Raw genomic sequence first — 17,579 nt, forward strand, 5'->3', positions numbered from 1 at the left:
AAAGTCAAGGCTCTGAAGGCATAACATGGCGTTTAGCGCATCATTTGGTGTAGTTCGAAGAGCTCCACTGATGCAGAGGGCGGCTGTTCGCTGAACCTTGCCCAGCTGATTGGTTATTGTCCTTTTCGCTAGGGCAGGCCACCAGACAGTAACTCCGTAGAGTATTATAGGTCTGACTATTGCCAGATATATCCATCGGACTATGCTTGGGTTCATGCCCCACTTTAGGCCGATAGCTTTTTTGCAAGTATAGAGTGCTGTCGTTGCCTTCCTCACTCTATCCTTGACATTCAGGTTCCAGCTAAGCTTTTTGTCAATTACCAACCCTAAGTAACTGGCACTGTCGCTGAAGGAGAGCCTGTATCCGTTTAGTGTTGGTGGGTTGAGGGGCGGGACCTTGTATTTTTTTGTGAATAACACTAGTTCCGTTTTCGAGGGATTTAGTCCCAATCCGCGCGATTCTGTCCATTGGGACAATCGAGCAAGCTTTGCGGTCATTAGGTCGCATAGTGTTTGGGGGTATTTCCCCGCAAAGATAATTGCAACGTCATCCGCGTATGCCACTACTTTACAGCCCCCCTCTTCCAGGTCGCAAAGAATCTTATTGACTGCAATGTTCCATAGAAGAGGAGACAGAACTCCCCCTTGCGGGGTTCCTCTGTTGACATACCTTGACTGGGTGGACGATCCCATCGATGATGTCACCGTCCTGCGTATGAGCAATTGATCAATGAGCATCACCAAGTGACGGTCCACCCCCAGGTCAGTCAGGGCTTCTGTAATGGCGCCCGGTGTGACGTTGTTGAAGGCTCCCTCGATATCGAGAAAAGCTATTAGTGAGTATTCTTTGAGATGCAGGGATTTTTCTACACTCGAGATCACTTCGTGAAGTGCCGTTTCCGTGGATTTTCCTTTCCGGTAGGCATGCTGCGCACTTGAGTACAGCTGGGGACTTATGGTGGTCCGTAATTGTAACCCGATAAGTCTCTCAAAGGTTTTGAGTAGGAAAGACGATAAACTGATTGGTCTAAAGTCTTTTGGGGTTGAGTGTGAGGCTTTGCCTGCTTTAGGGATGAAAACTATCCTAGCCTTAAGCCACGCTTGCGGTATTGTACATACCGCCAGTATCTTCCTGAAGATACTATGTAGCCAGTTGATGGCCGTCTCCCCGGCCCTCTGAAGCTGGGCCGGGATTACCTGGTCCGGGCCTGGCGATTTAAACGGGTTGAAGCTGTTTACTGCCCAACTTATGTTCCGTTTTGTAAGGATATGGTCCATCGATTCTACCGATCCCTCTCTTGGGAGGTGAGACGGCTCGGTGGATGTGCATCCGGGGAAGTGCGTGTCGAGTAAAATGTGCAGGGACTCCTCACTAGAGTTGGTCCACGTGCCATCATTCTTTTTGAGGTACCCTACCGAGGGGGTGGTTTTTGAGAGAACTTTCCGGAGTCTTGCGGCCTCCGAGGTTTCCTCGATTTCGGAGCAAAATTTTTGCCAGGAGGCTCTTTTAGCCTTCCTCGTTTCCTTTTTGTATAGTGCTAGACTGGTTTTATAGTCTGCCCAGTGAGTATCCTCCTTAGTTCTTGTGGCTCTGTTGAATAGAGTCCTGCAAGTTCTACGAAGGGTGTCTAGTTGCTTGGACCACCAGGGGGGTTTCTTTTTTCCCCTTGGTCTGGTAGAGGGACATGCTGCCTTGAAGGCTTTGTTGCACGCATCCGTAAACCTGTACACAAGACGGTTTAGGTTGTCTTCAGTGTTCGGGCAGGTAGGGGCGTTAGGAGGGAGTAGCTCCTCCAGCGTTGTGCTATATTTTTCCCAGTTGGCTTTTCTGGGGTTGATATAGTCTGTTGGTTTGGGAATATCGAAGGATAATATCGTCTCGATATACCTGTGGTCCGAGAAGGAGTGGTCTCCTAGGACTCTCCAGCTCTTGATTGTGTCCAGCAGTTTGCTTGACACTAGCGTGAGGTCAATGACCTCCTGCCGATTTTTAATTATAAAAGTGGGGTCATTACCCCGATTGCATATGAATAAATTTGAGTTCAGGATGAAGCTGAACAGTGACTCACCCCTTACATTCGTGTCCGAACTCCCCCATTGGGTGTGGTGGGCGTTGGCATCGCAACCTATAAGTAGGTCTTTGTCCGTCCTTTCGCTGTCGCTGGCTATTTTGCGAAAAAGGTCGCTCGGAGGATCATCCTCCTCGTGGGCCATATAGGATGCCACCAGCCTGAGATGATGACCTCCTAGTTCTAGGCTTGCCGCCGTGTTATCTCCATCGCTATAATTGTGGAGCAGAAAGATATTTAGGTGCTTTCTAGCAAGTATGCAGGTACGGATTTTACCTTCATTTTGGGATACAATGATCTTGTATTCCCTCGTCCCCAATCCACAGACCTTGCCTCCTACCACCCAAGGCTCCTGGATCAGGACTACGTCGGCTCCGCTTGCGTCTAGGCGGAGTATGAGAGCAGCCGATGCTGCTTTACAGTGGTGGAGATTTATTTGAAGGACCCTTAGGACCATCTTCAAGATTCTCCACCACCGTGATGTCCGCGTCCGAGTCGTCTGAGACTCTCTCTCGGCACATTGACTCGAAGTCGAGCATCAATTCCGTATCTGAGGAGAAGCCTTCCTGGTCTGGCTCCAGCTCGTCGTCAGGCGCTTCGATCTCCGCAACGACATCCTGCACGTCTGGGTTGACGACAGGAAGCGCCGCGGCCGCCGCGTCCGATTTGTACACCTTGATGGTGACCGAGCTGAAGCCGAAGTTTAGCTCTCCTTTTGCTGCCTCTATCGGGGCCAGCGACTCTTTATTGAGAACGAGAACTGCCTGGTTAGTCGGCCCTTGTGTCGTCTCAACTTTGGCTACCTTCCAATCGGAGGTTGGTAGTCCTGGGTTGCACCTCTGCAACATCTTGAGGATGCGTTCTGGCTCCTTAAAGGTAGCCGGCACCCAAATTCTGGCCCTTGGTCTGCTGGGCACCTCGCTCCAGTCGACTGCGACGAGTTTCGCCCCAGCATACACCTCGCCGACCTGCGCTACCGCCGCTTTGTACAGCTTCACAGAGCGCTCGTCTTCGCAGGCAATTATCTTTACATTGCCCTGGAACCACCCCATGTCCTTGCAGACTGGCGGAGGTCCAGGGTCTTGGTCGAGGAGTTCGAAGCAGCGGTCGGCCAATGCCGCTTCCACCCACTTCCACTGACTCCTTGGGATTCTCCCCTCTGCGCTGCCTTTGTCGAGGACACCAATTAGCGTCCTTTCCTTGGCAATCTGCGCAAAGGAGACATTTGGCAGCACTCTGGAGCGCTTTGCTACCGGTCCCGGTGTCTCCTGCGAGCGCTGCCTCTTGGCTTGGGGAGCCACCTTTTTCTGTTCTAAGGTGAACTCCGGAAGTACGGCCGAAGCCCATTCCACCTTCTTCAGCCATTCGGCTGATGGGCTGGCTTCACTGCTGGCGTGTTGCCGACGGAGTATGTGCCCTGCACTCCTCTTTTCGGCATATGAGTATCGTCTGGCTTGGGCACTTGTCGACGGCAAGTCAACCCCCTCCGCTTTACCAGAAGGTCGGGCAGCCGCAATATTGCTTAGCTTCCCTTCCAAGGTGTCAGCTTCGGGAGTTACCTTGCCACCCACACCGGATTCGGGATGGGACCCCCTCGGGTTCGCACAGGCACCTTCCACCTTGTGGGTATTCCCCACTATAGAGCCGGTTGGGCCAGGCCTTTGGGCCGCTGCCTTCCCGAGCTTGGGATTGCTCCCAGTTGGCATTTGGGGAGCGCCGCACTCATTTGTTTTTTTGTTAGTTTTGTTTTTATTTTTATACATCTTGTTCCCACGAGATACAGAGAAAGGGAAAGGTCAGCCCGGGCAGAGATCCACGTTGCCCGGGTAAGGCATCATTAGAACAGGGGGCTGCCAAGTCCCTGAGCCCTCCGTTAGAGACTGCGCTATTTTTTATACCGGGCCCCCAGCCAGGCTGACTCTCGGCACGGGTCGAGTAACACACTTAGTCCGGCCCGGTGTGAGGTGGATGTGGGGGTTGGGATATGGGTAGGTATTGTGTATGGATGGGAGTGTGTGAGCTACTTATTGAGGCGGCACCACAAGCGCATCGTCAGTGTTGCTGCTTCGCGAACACCCGCTGGCTGTCCGGGACTGCTTATTTCGGTACTCTCCCGTGAGGGATGCCCGCTTATTCGCAGCTGACCTACCGAGGTAGGCCGTTCGCTATCCGCAACCCGCGACCCGTCCGGTGGCCTCAGCTAGGCCCCCTTTGAGCTACCTCACAAGCTCATCAGACCAGATGACGGAGTGTTAGTGTACCTCATATCCGCGAAGTTGCCGAAAACGACTTTGGAGCTTTGGGAGCAGTCCGTGACACACGGGTGACGTCGAGGTGACCGAGGACGGCCATCCAGGCATGGAGACTCAGGCCCACTCCAGGGCGAGTCTACCCATGTCAGAGAGGTCAAAGGGCAATCCCAACCCTTTCCGTTCCCAAGGGAGCCCTGTTGCAAGGCGGGTTCACTCTTTCGGAACAACTGTGGATCCGAAGCGGAGAGCGTGTGATCTTTGCTCCAAAGAGAACCATCCGATCCGGGTATGCCCTCAATTCCTTCAGATGAGACCTGATGCTCGCTCCAGCTATATTAAGCAAAAAATGCTTTGCTTAAACTGTTTCGCAAGAGGTCACCAGATTCGTGAATGCCAAAGCGCCCACAACTGCAACACGTGTGGAGATCGGCATCATACGCTGCTGCACCGTGGCACTCCAGTTTCCAGCCAATCCGTGCCCAATTCCGTACCACTTCCGACTCCTGCCGAAGCTCAGCCTAGCGTTCAGAACTATTTCGCCTCCGGCAAGAGGGCGGTACTCCTAGGCACGGCTATTATTAATATTTGCCACTTGGGGACAAATTTTCGCGCCCGCGCTCTAATCGACCCGGGCTCCGAGGCGACGTTCATTACGGAACGTCTCTTCCAGATCATTAAGTTGCCATTCCGACTCGACCAGGCACAGGTCTCGGGCCTCAATCAGACAATATCCGCTCAGTCCAAGAAACTCTGCCATTTTTCCATCCGTTCCCCGACTAAGCCGGGCTTACAATTGGACGCCACAGCCTATGTCCTGCCGGAACTATCAGGCAGCCTTCCCTCCCATCCGATCCCGCAACACTCGTTGCGAGACTTGCCGAACCTGCCATGGGCAGATCCGACATTTTACGAAAGCTCACAAATAGATGTCCTGATTGGTGCCGACATCCTTCCATCCATCCTCTTGAGCGGCTCACAGACGAACATCTGTGGATCTCTCCTCGGACAGGAAACCATTTTCGGGTGGGTTCTTACAGGCCCAGTGCCAAACACGGTACAAGGCCGGGTCGCATCCTTCTCCACGCAAATTTCCACCGAGCTAGAGACTCCGTTGGACAAACTCCTCACAAAGTTTTGGGAGGTGGAGGACATTCCTACTAAAATAGAAAGCGAGTCGGATTCGTACTGCGAAAGAAATTTCCTCCGAACTACGTCAAGAACGCCAAGCGGGAAATACGTCGTCACGTTACCGTTTTGCGACCCAGATCATCTCTGATCAGATCTGGGGTATTCAAGGGCAGCCGCGCTGGCCCAGTTCCTAAGAAACGAAAATCGCTTGAAAAGAAACGGTCCCCTACAAGAGCAGTACGACACCGTAATCCAAGAATACCTAGAGCTTGAACATATGACAGAAGTTCCTCCGACTCATGGGTCCTCAACCTACTACCTTCCGCACCACGCTGTCTTCAAGCCTGAGAGCACTACCACGAAGGTCCGCGTGGTATTTAACGCATCCAGCCCGTCGACCAACGGTGTGAGTTTGAATGATCTTCTGCACGCCGGCCCGGTCCTCCAATCTGACTTGACCCTCCAGATCCTGAAGTGGCGTTATTTCCGGTACGTTTTCAACGCGGACATCACCAAGATGTATCTCCAAATTTGGGTTGACCCGAAACACACCCCTTTCCAGCGAATATTATTTCGAAACAAGGAGGGACTCATCCGCGACTATGAACTTAAGACCGTAACCTTCGGAGTCAATTGCGCTCCTTTTCTTGCCATCCGAGTGTTGCAACAGCTAGCAAGCGACGTCCAGTCCAGATTTCCGAAAGCAAGTCGCATTATCCGATCATTCATGTATGTTGAAGATGTCCTAGCCGGAGCGGATTCTACCGATGAGGCTCGACTAACGATCCGCGAGTTGCAGGCCGCACTTAGCTCTGCAGGTTTTCCGCTGCGGAAGTGGACTTCAAACCACAAAGCTATTCTGGCAGGAATTCCGAGTGCACATCGTCTCCACACAGATTTTCTGGAGATGGAGGAAGAGAGCACGGCTAAGACTCTCGGGATTCGCTGGAAAGCGACTTCAGACGAGTTTTTTTTTGTCCCTCCCGAGTTAGCGCCTGAGTCGTCATACACCAAGCGAGCAGTTCTGTCCCAGATCGCAAGGCTGTTCGACCCCGCGGGGTGGTTGGCCCCATTCATTGTTCGGTCCAAGATCTTCATGCAAGAAATCTGGTTGCAGGACCTGGGATGGGACGATGAGCTTCCAAGCAAGATGCGCCAGCGCTGGCAAAGTTTCCTGCGGAGCTACTCCGCTCTCGACCAAATCCATATTCCAAGATGGGTCGGCTCCCGGCCAGCGGTAAAAGTCGAACATCATGGGTTCTGCGATGCATCCGAGAGGGCTTACGGTGCCGCCATCTACGTCCGCATTGAGGTTGACCGTTTGGTCGAGGTGCAGCTTCTCACAGCGAAAACGCGAGTCGCACCCGTGAAAACCGTGTCGCTCCCCCGGTTAGAGCTTTGCGGGGCAGTGCTTTTTTCCGAAATGGCGACGGCTATCCTGCCGAATATGCCAACAGCAAGTACGAGCTGCTATTGCTGGACCGATTCCACCATAGTCCTCGCCTGGCTGGCAAAGCCCGCGTGTCACTGGACCACGTTCGTGGCCAACCGAGTGACTAGGATATCTCAAGCGACCGGTATTGAGAAGTGGTGCCACGTTCCATCCGAACAGAACCCCGCGGACTTAGCCAGCAGAGGCGTGCCGTTACAGGAGTTGGTGGAGAACCAACTCTGGTGGCACGGACCAACTTGGCTGCAGAAGGGCCGAGATCAATGGCCGGCACCAATTAATAACTCCCCCGTTATGACCTTAGAGCAGCGAACTGTAAAAGCCCATTTCGCACTCAACCCAGCCGAAGACTTCCTCGAACGATTCTCCAATCTGGAGAGAGCTCTACGAGTCCGAGCATATATCCTGCGCTTTACCAAGCGCTGCCGGAAGTTAGCCACCGCGCAAAAGGGCCATCTTACGAGCGGCGAAATTACCGAAGCTGAAAAAACTCTTATCCTAGAGACCCAGCGTAGAGAATACCCCGAGGAGTATCGCTGCCTAAGCGGTAAGCGGCCAACGCCAAGGTCAAATTCTATCCTGAACATGAACCCTTTCCTAGACCGCCATGGGTTGATCAGAGCATGCGGCCGTGTCGCAGGCTCTGAAGTGCTAAGATACGACGAACGACATCCAATCATTCTCCCATATAATTTTCGATTGTCTCGCCTTCTCGCGCAATTTACACACCGGATAACTCTTCATGGCGGCAACCATTTGATGGTGCGCCTCATTCGATCAAAGTATTAGATTCCAAAGGTTCAAAGGCTTATGAAGGGGGTTTTGAACTCCTGCAAGGTCTGCGTTATTCACAAAAGAAGGTTGCAAACCCAAATGATGGGAGATCTCCCAACCGAGCGGTCGTCCTTTTCCAGACCGTTTACGCATACAGGGATTGATTACGCGGGTCCTTTCGAAATACGGAACTATACAGGGAGAGCATGTCTGATCACGAAGGGGTATGTGTGCGTATTCGTGTGTTTTTCCACAAAGGCGATACATTTAGAACCCACGTCCGACCTCACCACCGAAAAATTTCTCGCCGCCTTCGCTCGTTTCGTCGCAAGGCGCGGATGTCCACAGCGTATCCATTCAGATAATGGAAAAACTTTCGTTGGTGCAGCAACCCTGCTTTCCAGTGACTTCCTTGACGCGTTTAAGGACTCGGTGACTGATGCGTATAGCCATCAGCGGGTTTCGTGGCGCTTCATCCCACCAGGAGCTCCACACATGGGAGGCCTATGGGAAGCCGGAGTGAAGAGTTTCAAAACTCTCTTCTACAAGGCCACGTCCACTCGGAGGTATACGTTTGAAGAGCTTTCTACGCTGCTCGCGAAGATTGAAGCGTGCCTCAATTCCAGGCCGCTCTCACCGATGTCCGATGATCCGACGGAGCTGCTAGCCCTCACTCCCGGGCACTTCCTTATTGGGGGGCCCTTAATGAGTACGGCCGAGCCCGAAATAAAGGGGAACCTCAATTCGATCATCAATCGGTGGCAGCATTTGAAGGCCCTCAACCAACAGTTCTGTCAAAGGTGGAAGGAGGAATACCTCAAGGAGCTCCACAAGCGGACTAAGTGGCATACGCTGACGCCAAATCTGCAGGTTGGCGATATGGTGGTCATCAAAGTGGATAACCTGCCGTCCAACGAATGGCGGCTCGGAAGGATAACTTCCGTGAATCCCGGTGCCGACGACAGGGTCCGTGTGGTGGATATCCTTACTGCCCGTGGTACCCTCAAGAGACCGGTTGTAAAGGTCGTTCTCCTGCCAGTAGAACCCCGTAGTTCCTTCCAACAATAACGTGAATTTGCACTTGTCCCATTCACAGCTCCGCACTAATACTTCTTCGACTTCTCTATTCCATCTTAGTTCCATCCTCATCCAGACATGGCCCCACGGATCCGCGCCAGCCGCACCACGGGGAGCCGTCGTGATCGAGGGATCAACTCGTACCGTTGCCGGGTCTGCCGAGGAGTTCATCCGCTGCGGACCTGTCACCATTTCCCTCGCCTGAGCCCTGAGAAGAGACTCCGAGCTGTCCTCGTTAACAAATATTGCGGGAACTGCCTGGCCCTCCAACACTCCGGCCAGGATTGTCGCAGTGGCGGGCTGTGCCGGGTGTGTGGCAAAAACCACCACACTCTACTCCACATACCCTCGTCTCGTCGTCCAGTCCGCTCGGCCTCCGGAGCATCGTCGCCACCTACAGCTCCCCACGTCAGACGCCGTCCTCGGCGTGTGGCCCGCTCGGCCTCAGGAACATCGTCGCCATCTACAGCGCCCCACGTCAAACGCCGACCTCGGCGTCCAGCCGCTCAGCCCCGGCTGCATCGTCGCCATCCACGTCGGCCCACGCCGACCGCCGCCCTCGTCTCCCCGTGAGCCACCCCGTGGCAGGGCCCCCGGCACCATCCGTCGACTCACTTCTACAACATCGAAGCCTCATCATACTCCCGACGGCGCTGGTGGTCTTGGATACGGGTTCCAAAAACTTCGAGACGGCGGCGCTCATCGACCCATGCACGCCGGTGAGCTGTATTGACGACTCCTTGGCCAGCGCCTTCAAGTTGCCCACCACTTGTGTGGGGGACGAGAAAGTGTGTACGGCGGTGATCCGCGCCAAAATGGGCGACTTCCAGTTGGAGACGATGCTCAAGGTCGAGCCCCGTGTGCGCATCCGCACGCCTATCCGACAGCTGAGCGATTCCGTGCGGGCGCGTTTCGGTGACCTGAGGCTTGCCGATGAACAATTCCATCGACCGGCGACAATCTCGCTCATCTTGGGAGCAGATGTCTACCCGAAGGTGATCCAGCCCGGGTTCCTTGCGCGTGAGGACGGCCTGCCGGTGGCCCAGAGCACCGTTTTTGGATGGATCGTGTCGGGGGCGTGCACCCAGCCATAGGCCACCCCATTATACTTTGCAATCCTGCAAGGGGGGGGGGAGGATGTTCAGGCCAGCAGTAGACAGTTTCCGCGCACTGTGCCGGCTCCGCGCGCCTCGGTCCCGGCTCGCTCTCGCGCGCTCGGAGAGGCGCGGGGATCCACAATCCACGATCCACACGGCGCTTACGGCAGAAAAAGCACCATAAGGCATAGAGTTAAGGAGTGACGTTTCAACCCCCGTTTCAACCTGTCGACATACCGCGCGAATACCCAATAATTACATGAACAATATATATATATACACACAACGAAACCCATCGGCCTTTCCCTTCTGTGACGACTGCTAGGAGTTTATACTGGAACATAAACCTCGCCGTTGGATAATTGATCCTCGATCCGCTCCACTACAAACAATGCTCTTGGCACATTTTTTGATTCTTGTGTCCCGCTTTCTTGTCCGATTAGATCTGGAAAACCCCCTTGGTTTACCAAAGAGTTATCCAGTCTAAAAAACTTAAAATCAAGACTTTATAAAAAATTTCAAGAAGTGGGTTCTCCTACTTCTCACTCTCGTTATGTAATAGCTCGGTCAAACTTTTCAGTTCTTAATGCTCAATGCTATAAGAACTACCTATCTCGTTGCAGGATACGTTTTTCTCAGGACCCTAAACAGTTTTACTGCTTCGTAAACAGTAAGCGTAGAACGTCCGCACACCTATCCTCGCTATCATTTTGTAATACGTCGGCAAATAATGATCAGGCAATTGCCCATCTTTTTGCCCAGTTTTTCCAAACCACCTATTCTGAGGAAAGCTACTCTGGTCAACCGTACCCATACGGTTTACCGAGGTCGAACGGCATTTTCAGTCCCTTGTTAAATGAATGTTCCTTACTTCATGATCTTCGACTAGTTAAGCCAGTGTTTTCACCGGGTCCAGACGGGGTTCCAGGTTGTGTACTCAGGTACTGCGCCGAGGCTCTGTGTGGACCTTTGCTTAAACTATTCAACCTGTCCATTGATTCCTCTTGCTTTCCCCCAATCTGGAAGGAATCGTTTATAAATTCTCTCCATAAAAAAGGTAGCAAGTCTGACGCAAAAAATTATAGAGGTATAGCAAAGTTATCCGCTATTCCCAAAATGTTTGAGATGGTTTTAACTCCGCACTTGCAACATCTCTGCAAGTCACTTATATCTCCAACTCAGCATGGATTTCTAACGCGGCGATCAACCACCACGAACTTGTTAGAGTTTACCTCTTTCATTATTAAAGGCTTTCAAGGTAAATTACAGACGGCTGTAATTTACACCGACTTCAGTAAAGCATTCGACTCTGTAAACCATTCCCTTCTAGCACATAAACTTGACCTTTTAGGGTTTCCGCCCAACCTCCTGGGATGGATTTCTAGCTATCTTTGTTCCAGGTCTCAAAGAGTCCTCTTCAAAAACTCCCTCTCTTTACCAGTAAAGGTTTCTTCGGGAGTACCACAGGGCAGCCATCTAGGCCCCTTACTCTTCACACTCTTTATTAATGACTTGCCTTCAGTATTAACATACTCTCGAGTACTTATGTATGCGGATGATGTTAAACTCTGTGTCCAGTACAAGGACATTTCATTTCATTCTTGCTTGCAATCCGATCTCAATAGCTTTCAGTCATGGTGTTGTGCAAACTTGTTACACCTTAATTCCTCGAAATGCAAAGTTATGACATTTCATCGATCTAACCCTTTGTTGGCTCCCTACACCCTATTTGGGGGTTCTCTTGAGAGAATTACCCTGGTGGATGATCTGGGTGTTATGTTAGACCCAAAGTTAAAGTTTTCCGAACACATTTCTACCATGGTAAATAAGGCCATGGGCGTGCTTGGGTTTATAAAGAGGTGGTCAAAGGAATTTGACGACCCCTATATAACAAAGACTCTCTATACCTCGCTTGTTCGTCCGATCTTAGAATACGGCTCCTGTGTATGGTGACCTCAGTACAAAGTACACCAGGACCGTATAGAATCAGTACAGAAAAACTTTTTACTCTTTGCTCTGCGGGGCCTTAACTGGGATGCGGGTGTGAGACTCCCATCTTACTCTAGTAGACTGCTATTAGTAAACCTCCCATCCTTAGTTAACCGTAGAAAAATGCTTGGTGTGATTTTTATGCACAACTTGATCAGGGGTGACATAGACAGCCCTGATCTGTTGAGCCGCATAAGCTTCACCATTCCGATTAGACTGACTAGAAATTTTATACCGTTCTTCCTTCCACTTTGTAGATCGACTTATTCCTTGCATGAACCGTATAGGGTCTTATGCTCGGAATATAATTCCCTCTACCATATTATATCCACCACTAATTCTCTTCCTTTTTTTAAATTGCTAATCCTTACACACCTTTGTATTAATTAGTAACTGTGGTGGTATTTGTATTTTATTGCATGCTTAATTTCTTAATAAGTTTAGTGCTAATTTTCCTCGAATGTTAGTCTAATATCTATCTTTCTTGCATGCTCGCGTTTGGTTCGGCTACGCACCGCGCGTCATGCGGCAGCGCCCCTCGGTCGGTTGGGCGGGAGGAGGGCTGCGTTTTGCCTGGGATCCGCGCGTAACAGCCTTCTGCTGGTGTCACACGGGCCACTTGACGGTGCAGTAATTGCATCGCCTCTTGATAGATGCAGTCATTGTATGTCAACGTCCATAAAAAAAAAAAGACACATTAGTAACGATCTTGGAACGGGTGAGAGGCACATTTAAGACATTGGAAATTGCCGCCCGGTTACATAGTCTGGTGAGGCTATGTTGATCTAAGGACGGATTCACCTTCGAGTTCAGGCTTGAATTCGGACCGGAGCGTAGAGCTTTCATACAGTGCATATTTTGGAAATATTTCCGTCGGTCAGGAGACCGTTCGAGAACTTCTGCGGAGGGAGCTGGAAGGAAATTGCTGTCGTAAAAAGACCCCCGAGTCTTCTACCAGTGTGATAGGTCGTCTGGAAATTTGACTCGAGAACGATGAGATTTGATCCATCACCTGAGGCACTGGACCTGTGAGTACCCAGCCGAAAATGGTCTCCTGCCCGAGGAGAGAGCCACAGATGTTGGTCAGTGAGACACTTAAATGAATGGACGGAAGGATATCCGCTCCAATCAGGACATCTATTTGTGAACTCTCATAGAAGGTCTGATCCGCCCATGAGAGGTTCGGCAGGTCTCTCAAGAACCCTACCGAGATCGGATGCGATGGAATATTCGCGGCCAATTCCAGAATAACGTAGGCTGTGGCATTTAGTTGTAAGCCCGGCTTAGTCGGAGAACGGATGGAAAAACTGCAGAGCTTCTTTGACTGAGCGGATACGGAATTACTTAGACCGGAGACCTGTGCCTGGATACGTTGGAATGGCAATTTGATCATGTCCACAAGACGTTCTGTAATGAACGTCGCCTCTGAGCCAGAGTCGATCAGAGCGCGGGCGTGGAAAGTTTTTCCCAGGTGGCAAATATAAACGATGGCCGTGCCTAGAAGGACAGCACTCGTGCCCGAGGCGAAATACGACTGAACGAACTTGGATATTGTACGCTTGGTACTTGTAAATGTAGCTCGGGCCACGCTAAGGAATTTTGTGCCGTTGTGCAAATCGCCTCGCTGGAGTTTGCTGGATTGCTACGGTGTAGAAGCGGTCTCCACAAATTATGCAATTGTGGGCGCTTTGGCATGCTCGTATCAGGAGGCCCCTTGCAAAGCAGTTCAAACAAAGCTGCTTTTGCTTAATGTAGTCGGAGCGAGCGTCAGCGGTCATTTGAAGGAAGTAAGGGCATAACCGGATTGGATGATACTCTTTGGAGCAGAGTTCACACGTGCTCCTCGTTTGATTCACTGTGGTCTCGAACGAGTGGTCCCTCCTAGGATAAGGACTTCCTTGAGACCGAAACGGATTGCTTCTCGAATTGTCTGAAGTGCGTATGCTCGCCCTGGAGTGGATCTGAGTCTCCATGCCTGGATGGTCGTCCTCGGTTACTTCGAGAGACAGGTACCACTTCGCCAGGAACTTGTCCATGGCGTGCAAGGTGGGAATTTCGGACTTGTGCGTCACGGATTGCTCCCAAAGCTCTAAGGTCGTCTTTGGCAGCTTAGCGGAAATGAGGTACGCTAAAACTCCGTCAGCGAAAACGCTGTCTGTGGAGACCTCGGAATGGGTGAGTGTCGTGAGGCACTTGTGGACGGCCCTCTGGAGCTCTTTTAGCGCTGCTGCTGACTCGGTACGGATTTGGGGCAGACTGAAAAGGATCTTCAGCTGGGCCTTGAGTATCCGCTACTTGTTTTGGAAACGCTCACGGAGGGCGTTCCATGCGGACGCGAAACCCTCGTTCGTAAGTGGAGCCTGTGCCCCTATGTCGTGGGCTTCACCGCTGGTCTTTTTGTTGAGGTGGAACAGTTTTTCCACTTTAGCCAACCTTGGGTTTTCTATGTAGATGGCGGTGAACAGGTCTACGGTTCACCTGTACGGTCTACAGGACTACGTGGGCCACTGCTGGTAGTCCCCACTGAAAACTTCAGTGTCACATGGAGGGAGGCGGCAACCGCCGGTTGTCGGCACTTGAACGGCCAGTTGCGGCGTGTTAGGGACAGTCGGGGGCTCGAGCTGATCGTTTAGTTCGGCCAGGCATTGCGAGTAGACCGCGTAGCAGTCATCGTACATCTCTTAGACATCAGCTACACCCTCTGGATCCTCTTCCGCCATCATCAACAGTCCGCGAACTCCGCGTCCACCTTTGCCCACAGGCTTCGGAGTTGTTCTCGATGGACTTGGGAGAGCGAGCGGGTTGGTGTGCTAGCATCTGGAGCGCTGAGCTTCTGGTCGAAGCGGGTCAGTCTGCTTGCAGCCAAGGCAAACTTAGACTGTGCGGAGCTGGCGGCCATAGTGCTAGGAGCCGTGCGAGGGGGTCCCGAGGGGAGCAACAAATCCTCGAAGGCATGTGGTGCGTGAGCCCTGGACGTGGTCGGACTTCGCTCAGGTGGGGCTGGACGGGAAGATGTAGGCGTAGTGACTGAGCCGTTGGAGCTGGGTGGATGGGTCAAACTCAGCGAACTCCCCCCGCTTAAACTCCTTGCGAGATTTCTTCTCAACAGTGGGCATGTTTTGCTGATGGATCTGCGATAACGCGTATTATAGTCTCAAAAGTAGGTGAGCGGAAATGGCGACGTGGAAGTTCAGAACTACGAACCGTAGATATGTGGTTTTGGTGGAATTTATTGCGAGTATTTAAATTATGGAAATATTACACCGTGGCTGGAATATATAGATATAAATACTACGATCAACAAACAAATGTCCAACCAAGAACGTAAATTGAGGATGGACGATAATATTGAGGCGCGAGGTACCAATATACCAATGTATAGAGTCGGTTGAAAACAATATACTCTCGAAATGCAGGGTAGCGCGTCACTTGGCGTTCCGTTACGGTCAAGCGCGGCACCGAAAAATATTCTCCCAACAACTACAACGCAGGCAAACGGTGGAAAAGCGAAAGCGAAAAGAAAAAACGAAAAGAATGCACCCTGCTGCTGCTTGTATGTGTGTATGTATGACTTTAAGTGCTATGTAGCGCGGCTTGGGTTGAAGAGATGTCAAACAACGGGTAAAACGGTGGATAACCGTTTTACATACAATATGTATATTATATAGATGTGCAAGAATATGCTTATTTAAAATGCGTACGTATAGATATGTAAGATAAATACATATGTATGTGCCGTATGTATGGATCGTTATTTTGTTGGTAGTATAATTAGTTAAATAAGGAGGCGCAGTGATTTGTTATTTTATTTCCTTATAAAACCGACAAACTATGGAACGTTGAGCATGCAACAAAAAACAACAAAAATAATTGCAAGAATATGCCTTGATGTTTGTTCCAGCCGCTTGGATTGCGTTACGATGTGTACATACTTGTATGTATGTATGTTAGCAACGAAAGCTCAGCTGGTAGCTGGGAGAGGTAAGAATATTATTTACACTGGATCGGAAGCTGAACGCAGAAGTTAGCTCGGATCAAATTAAACCTTTGGAGTAGTTGGAGGCCACAGCCGTTGGCAGAACGAAGTATGGTTTAATTTGGAGCTAGAGCGAGAAATAAATACATACATATGTATGTACATGTGCCACGGAAACTCGGACTGAGATGGAAAACACGCACAAAATCACTGCACTGTTGTTAGGCACAATCGAAGAGTACTTATCTTGAACTTGGAGTGATCCGCCGATGCTGGCTGGGGTGAGCTTCTCCTTATGGGGAAGGCGAAGATCCGGCTCGAAGGACCAATGTTTGTAGTGGAGCGGATCGAGGATCAATTATCCAACGGCGAGGTGTATGTTCCAGTATAAACTCCTAGCAGTCGTCACAGAACGGAAAGGCCGATGGGTTTCGTTGTGTGTATATATAGTTAAATATCCGCAACTCGATTTTAAGTTTTTAAAAAAATACTTTTATTTTACAAACTTAAATATCTTTATGTCACAAGATTTAAATGAATTCCCCGACTTGACTTTCGGTCTGCTTGTCTCAAACGGAACTGATCTCTCTGCTGCTGGCTAGTTTCCATGAGCCCTTCTCTTGGAACTCCCGACTCTGGCTTCGGGCGTTGCTTTCCTCGGCTGCATCTTCGTGTCGGTGGCGTACGTGCCTGGATCGATATTTGGGGATGCGTTGGCTTTGATGAAAGGCATCCACTGCTGGCGATCGGTGTTGCATTACATGACGGAGCTAGGAATGTGATACTCCTTGGTTTTATGTCTAGCTTTGATTGGTCCTCATGAGTGGCGTGATTCTAAAGAATCGATTTCTCGAGAGTGGCGTGATTCTAATGTTGCTGAAACAATGTGGTCCATTGTTTATATTATGGGGGGCCCTAGCTTGGAGTATGGGAAGAAACAGTTATTGATTCTTGAGTGGGGTCCTGTTACTTGTGTGGATGGGGTGGATGAATTGTACATAAACATAATGTGTATGGGATGTGGGGAATTATGGATATGTCACTATATATATATTGTTCATGTAATTATTGGGTATTCGCGCGGCATGTCGACAGGTTGAAGCGGGGGTGAAAACGTAACTAACTCTCTATGCCTTATGATCTATGCTTTATGCTGCCTTTGTGCTGCGGTGAGCGCCGTGTGGATCGTGGATTGTGGATCGTGGATTGTGGATCCGAGCGCCCCTCCGAGCGCGCGAGCGCGAGCCGTGACCGAGGCGCGCGGAGCCGGCACAGTGCGCGGAAACTGTCTATTGCTGGCCTGAACAAGCATTGTAGAAAATGGTTGTGCCTTTTGTGACATCAGTGCACAAGTACAAAGCGGACCAATCAAAATCCCTAATTAGGTTATTAAGCTTCGCAAACTCGGCTTTACTTTATACCGGTCCTTTCTAAAAGTTGTGTACCGACCTGCCAAAACCTCGGAACTAAGAATGTCCGGCTTTAACCAGGTTTCAGTAAACACAATAACGTGGGAAGCAAATGCAACACTATCCCGGAAAAGAATGCTGAGCTTACTACGCAAGCCTCTTACATTCTGATAGGTTACTAAAAGAGAAGTTAGTTTTTTGGAAAAGTTGGAGCAAGACGGGAAGTTGAGGAAGGGGAAGTTGAGGTTGAGGGTGGCACGCTGGAAAGATTTGGAAGCGATATGTGGGGCCTATTCTTCTTCTTAGCCTTAAACTCCTTCACCACCAAATGCTCCGGCCAAAATTTGGTGGAGCAAAT

At 50.7% G+C, this 17,579-nt stretch overlaps 2 protein-coding genes across 2 annotated transcripts; both read left to right on the forward strand.

Annotated features, from left to right (window-relative positions):
- Nucleotides 1–4,397: 4,397 nt before the first annotated feature.
- LOC117184861 (uncharacterized) lies at nucleotides 4,398–6,289 on the forward strand. The gene has a single exon (XM_033383925.1). The coding sequence runs from the start codon at nucleotides 4,428–4,430 to the stop codon at nucleotides 5,595–5,597; it is 1,170 nt and encodes a 389-aa protein (XP_033239816.1). The 5' UTR covers nucleotides 4,398–4,427; the 3' UTR covers nucleotides 5,598–6,289.
- A 1,432-nt stretch (nucleotides 6,290–7,721) lies between these two features.
- Nucleotides 7,722–12,819, forward strand: LOC117185141 (uncharacterized). Its single transcript, XM_033385093.1, has 2 exons — nucleotides 7,722–8,645; nucleotides 12,718–12,819. Exons 1-2 carry the CDS (start codon nucleotides 7,773–7,775, stop codon nucleotides 12,817–12,819), a joined length of 975 nt encoding a protein of 324 aa, XP_033240984.1. The 5' UTR covers nucleotides 7,722–7,772.
- Nucleotides 12,820–17,579: the final 4,760 nt, after the last annotated feature.

The sequence above is a fragment of the Drosophila pseudoobscura genome, chromosome X, assembly GCF_009870125.1.
Source record: "Drosophila pseudoobscura strain MV-25-SWS-2005 chromosome X, UCI_Dpse_MV25, whole genome shotgun sequence".
Classification (NCBI taxonomy): Eukaryota; Metazoa; Arthropoda; class Insecta; order Diptera; family Drosophilidae; genus Drosophila; species Drosophila pseudoobscura.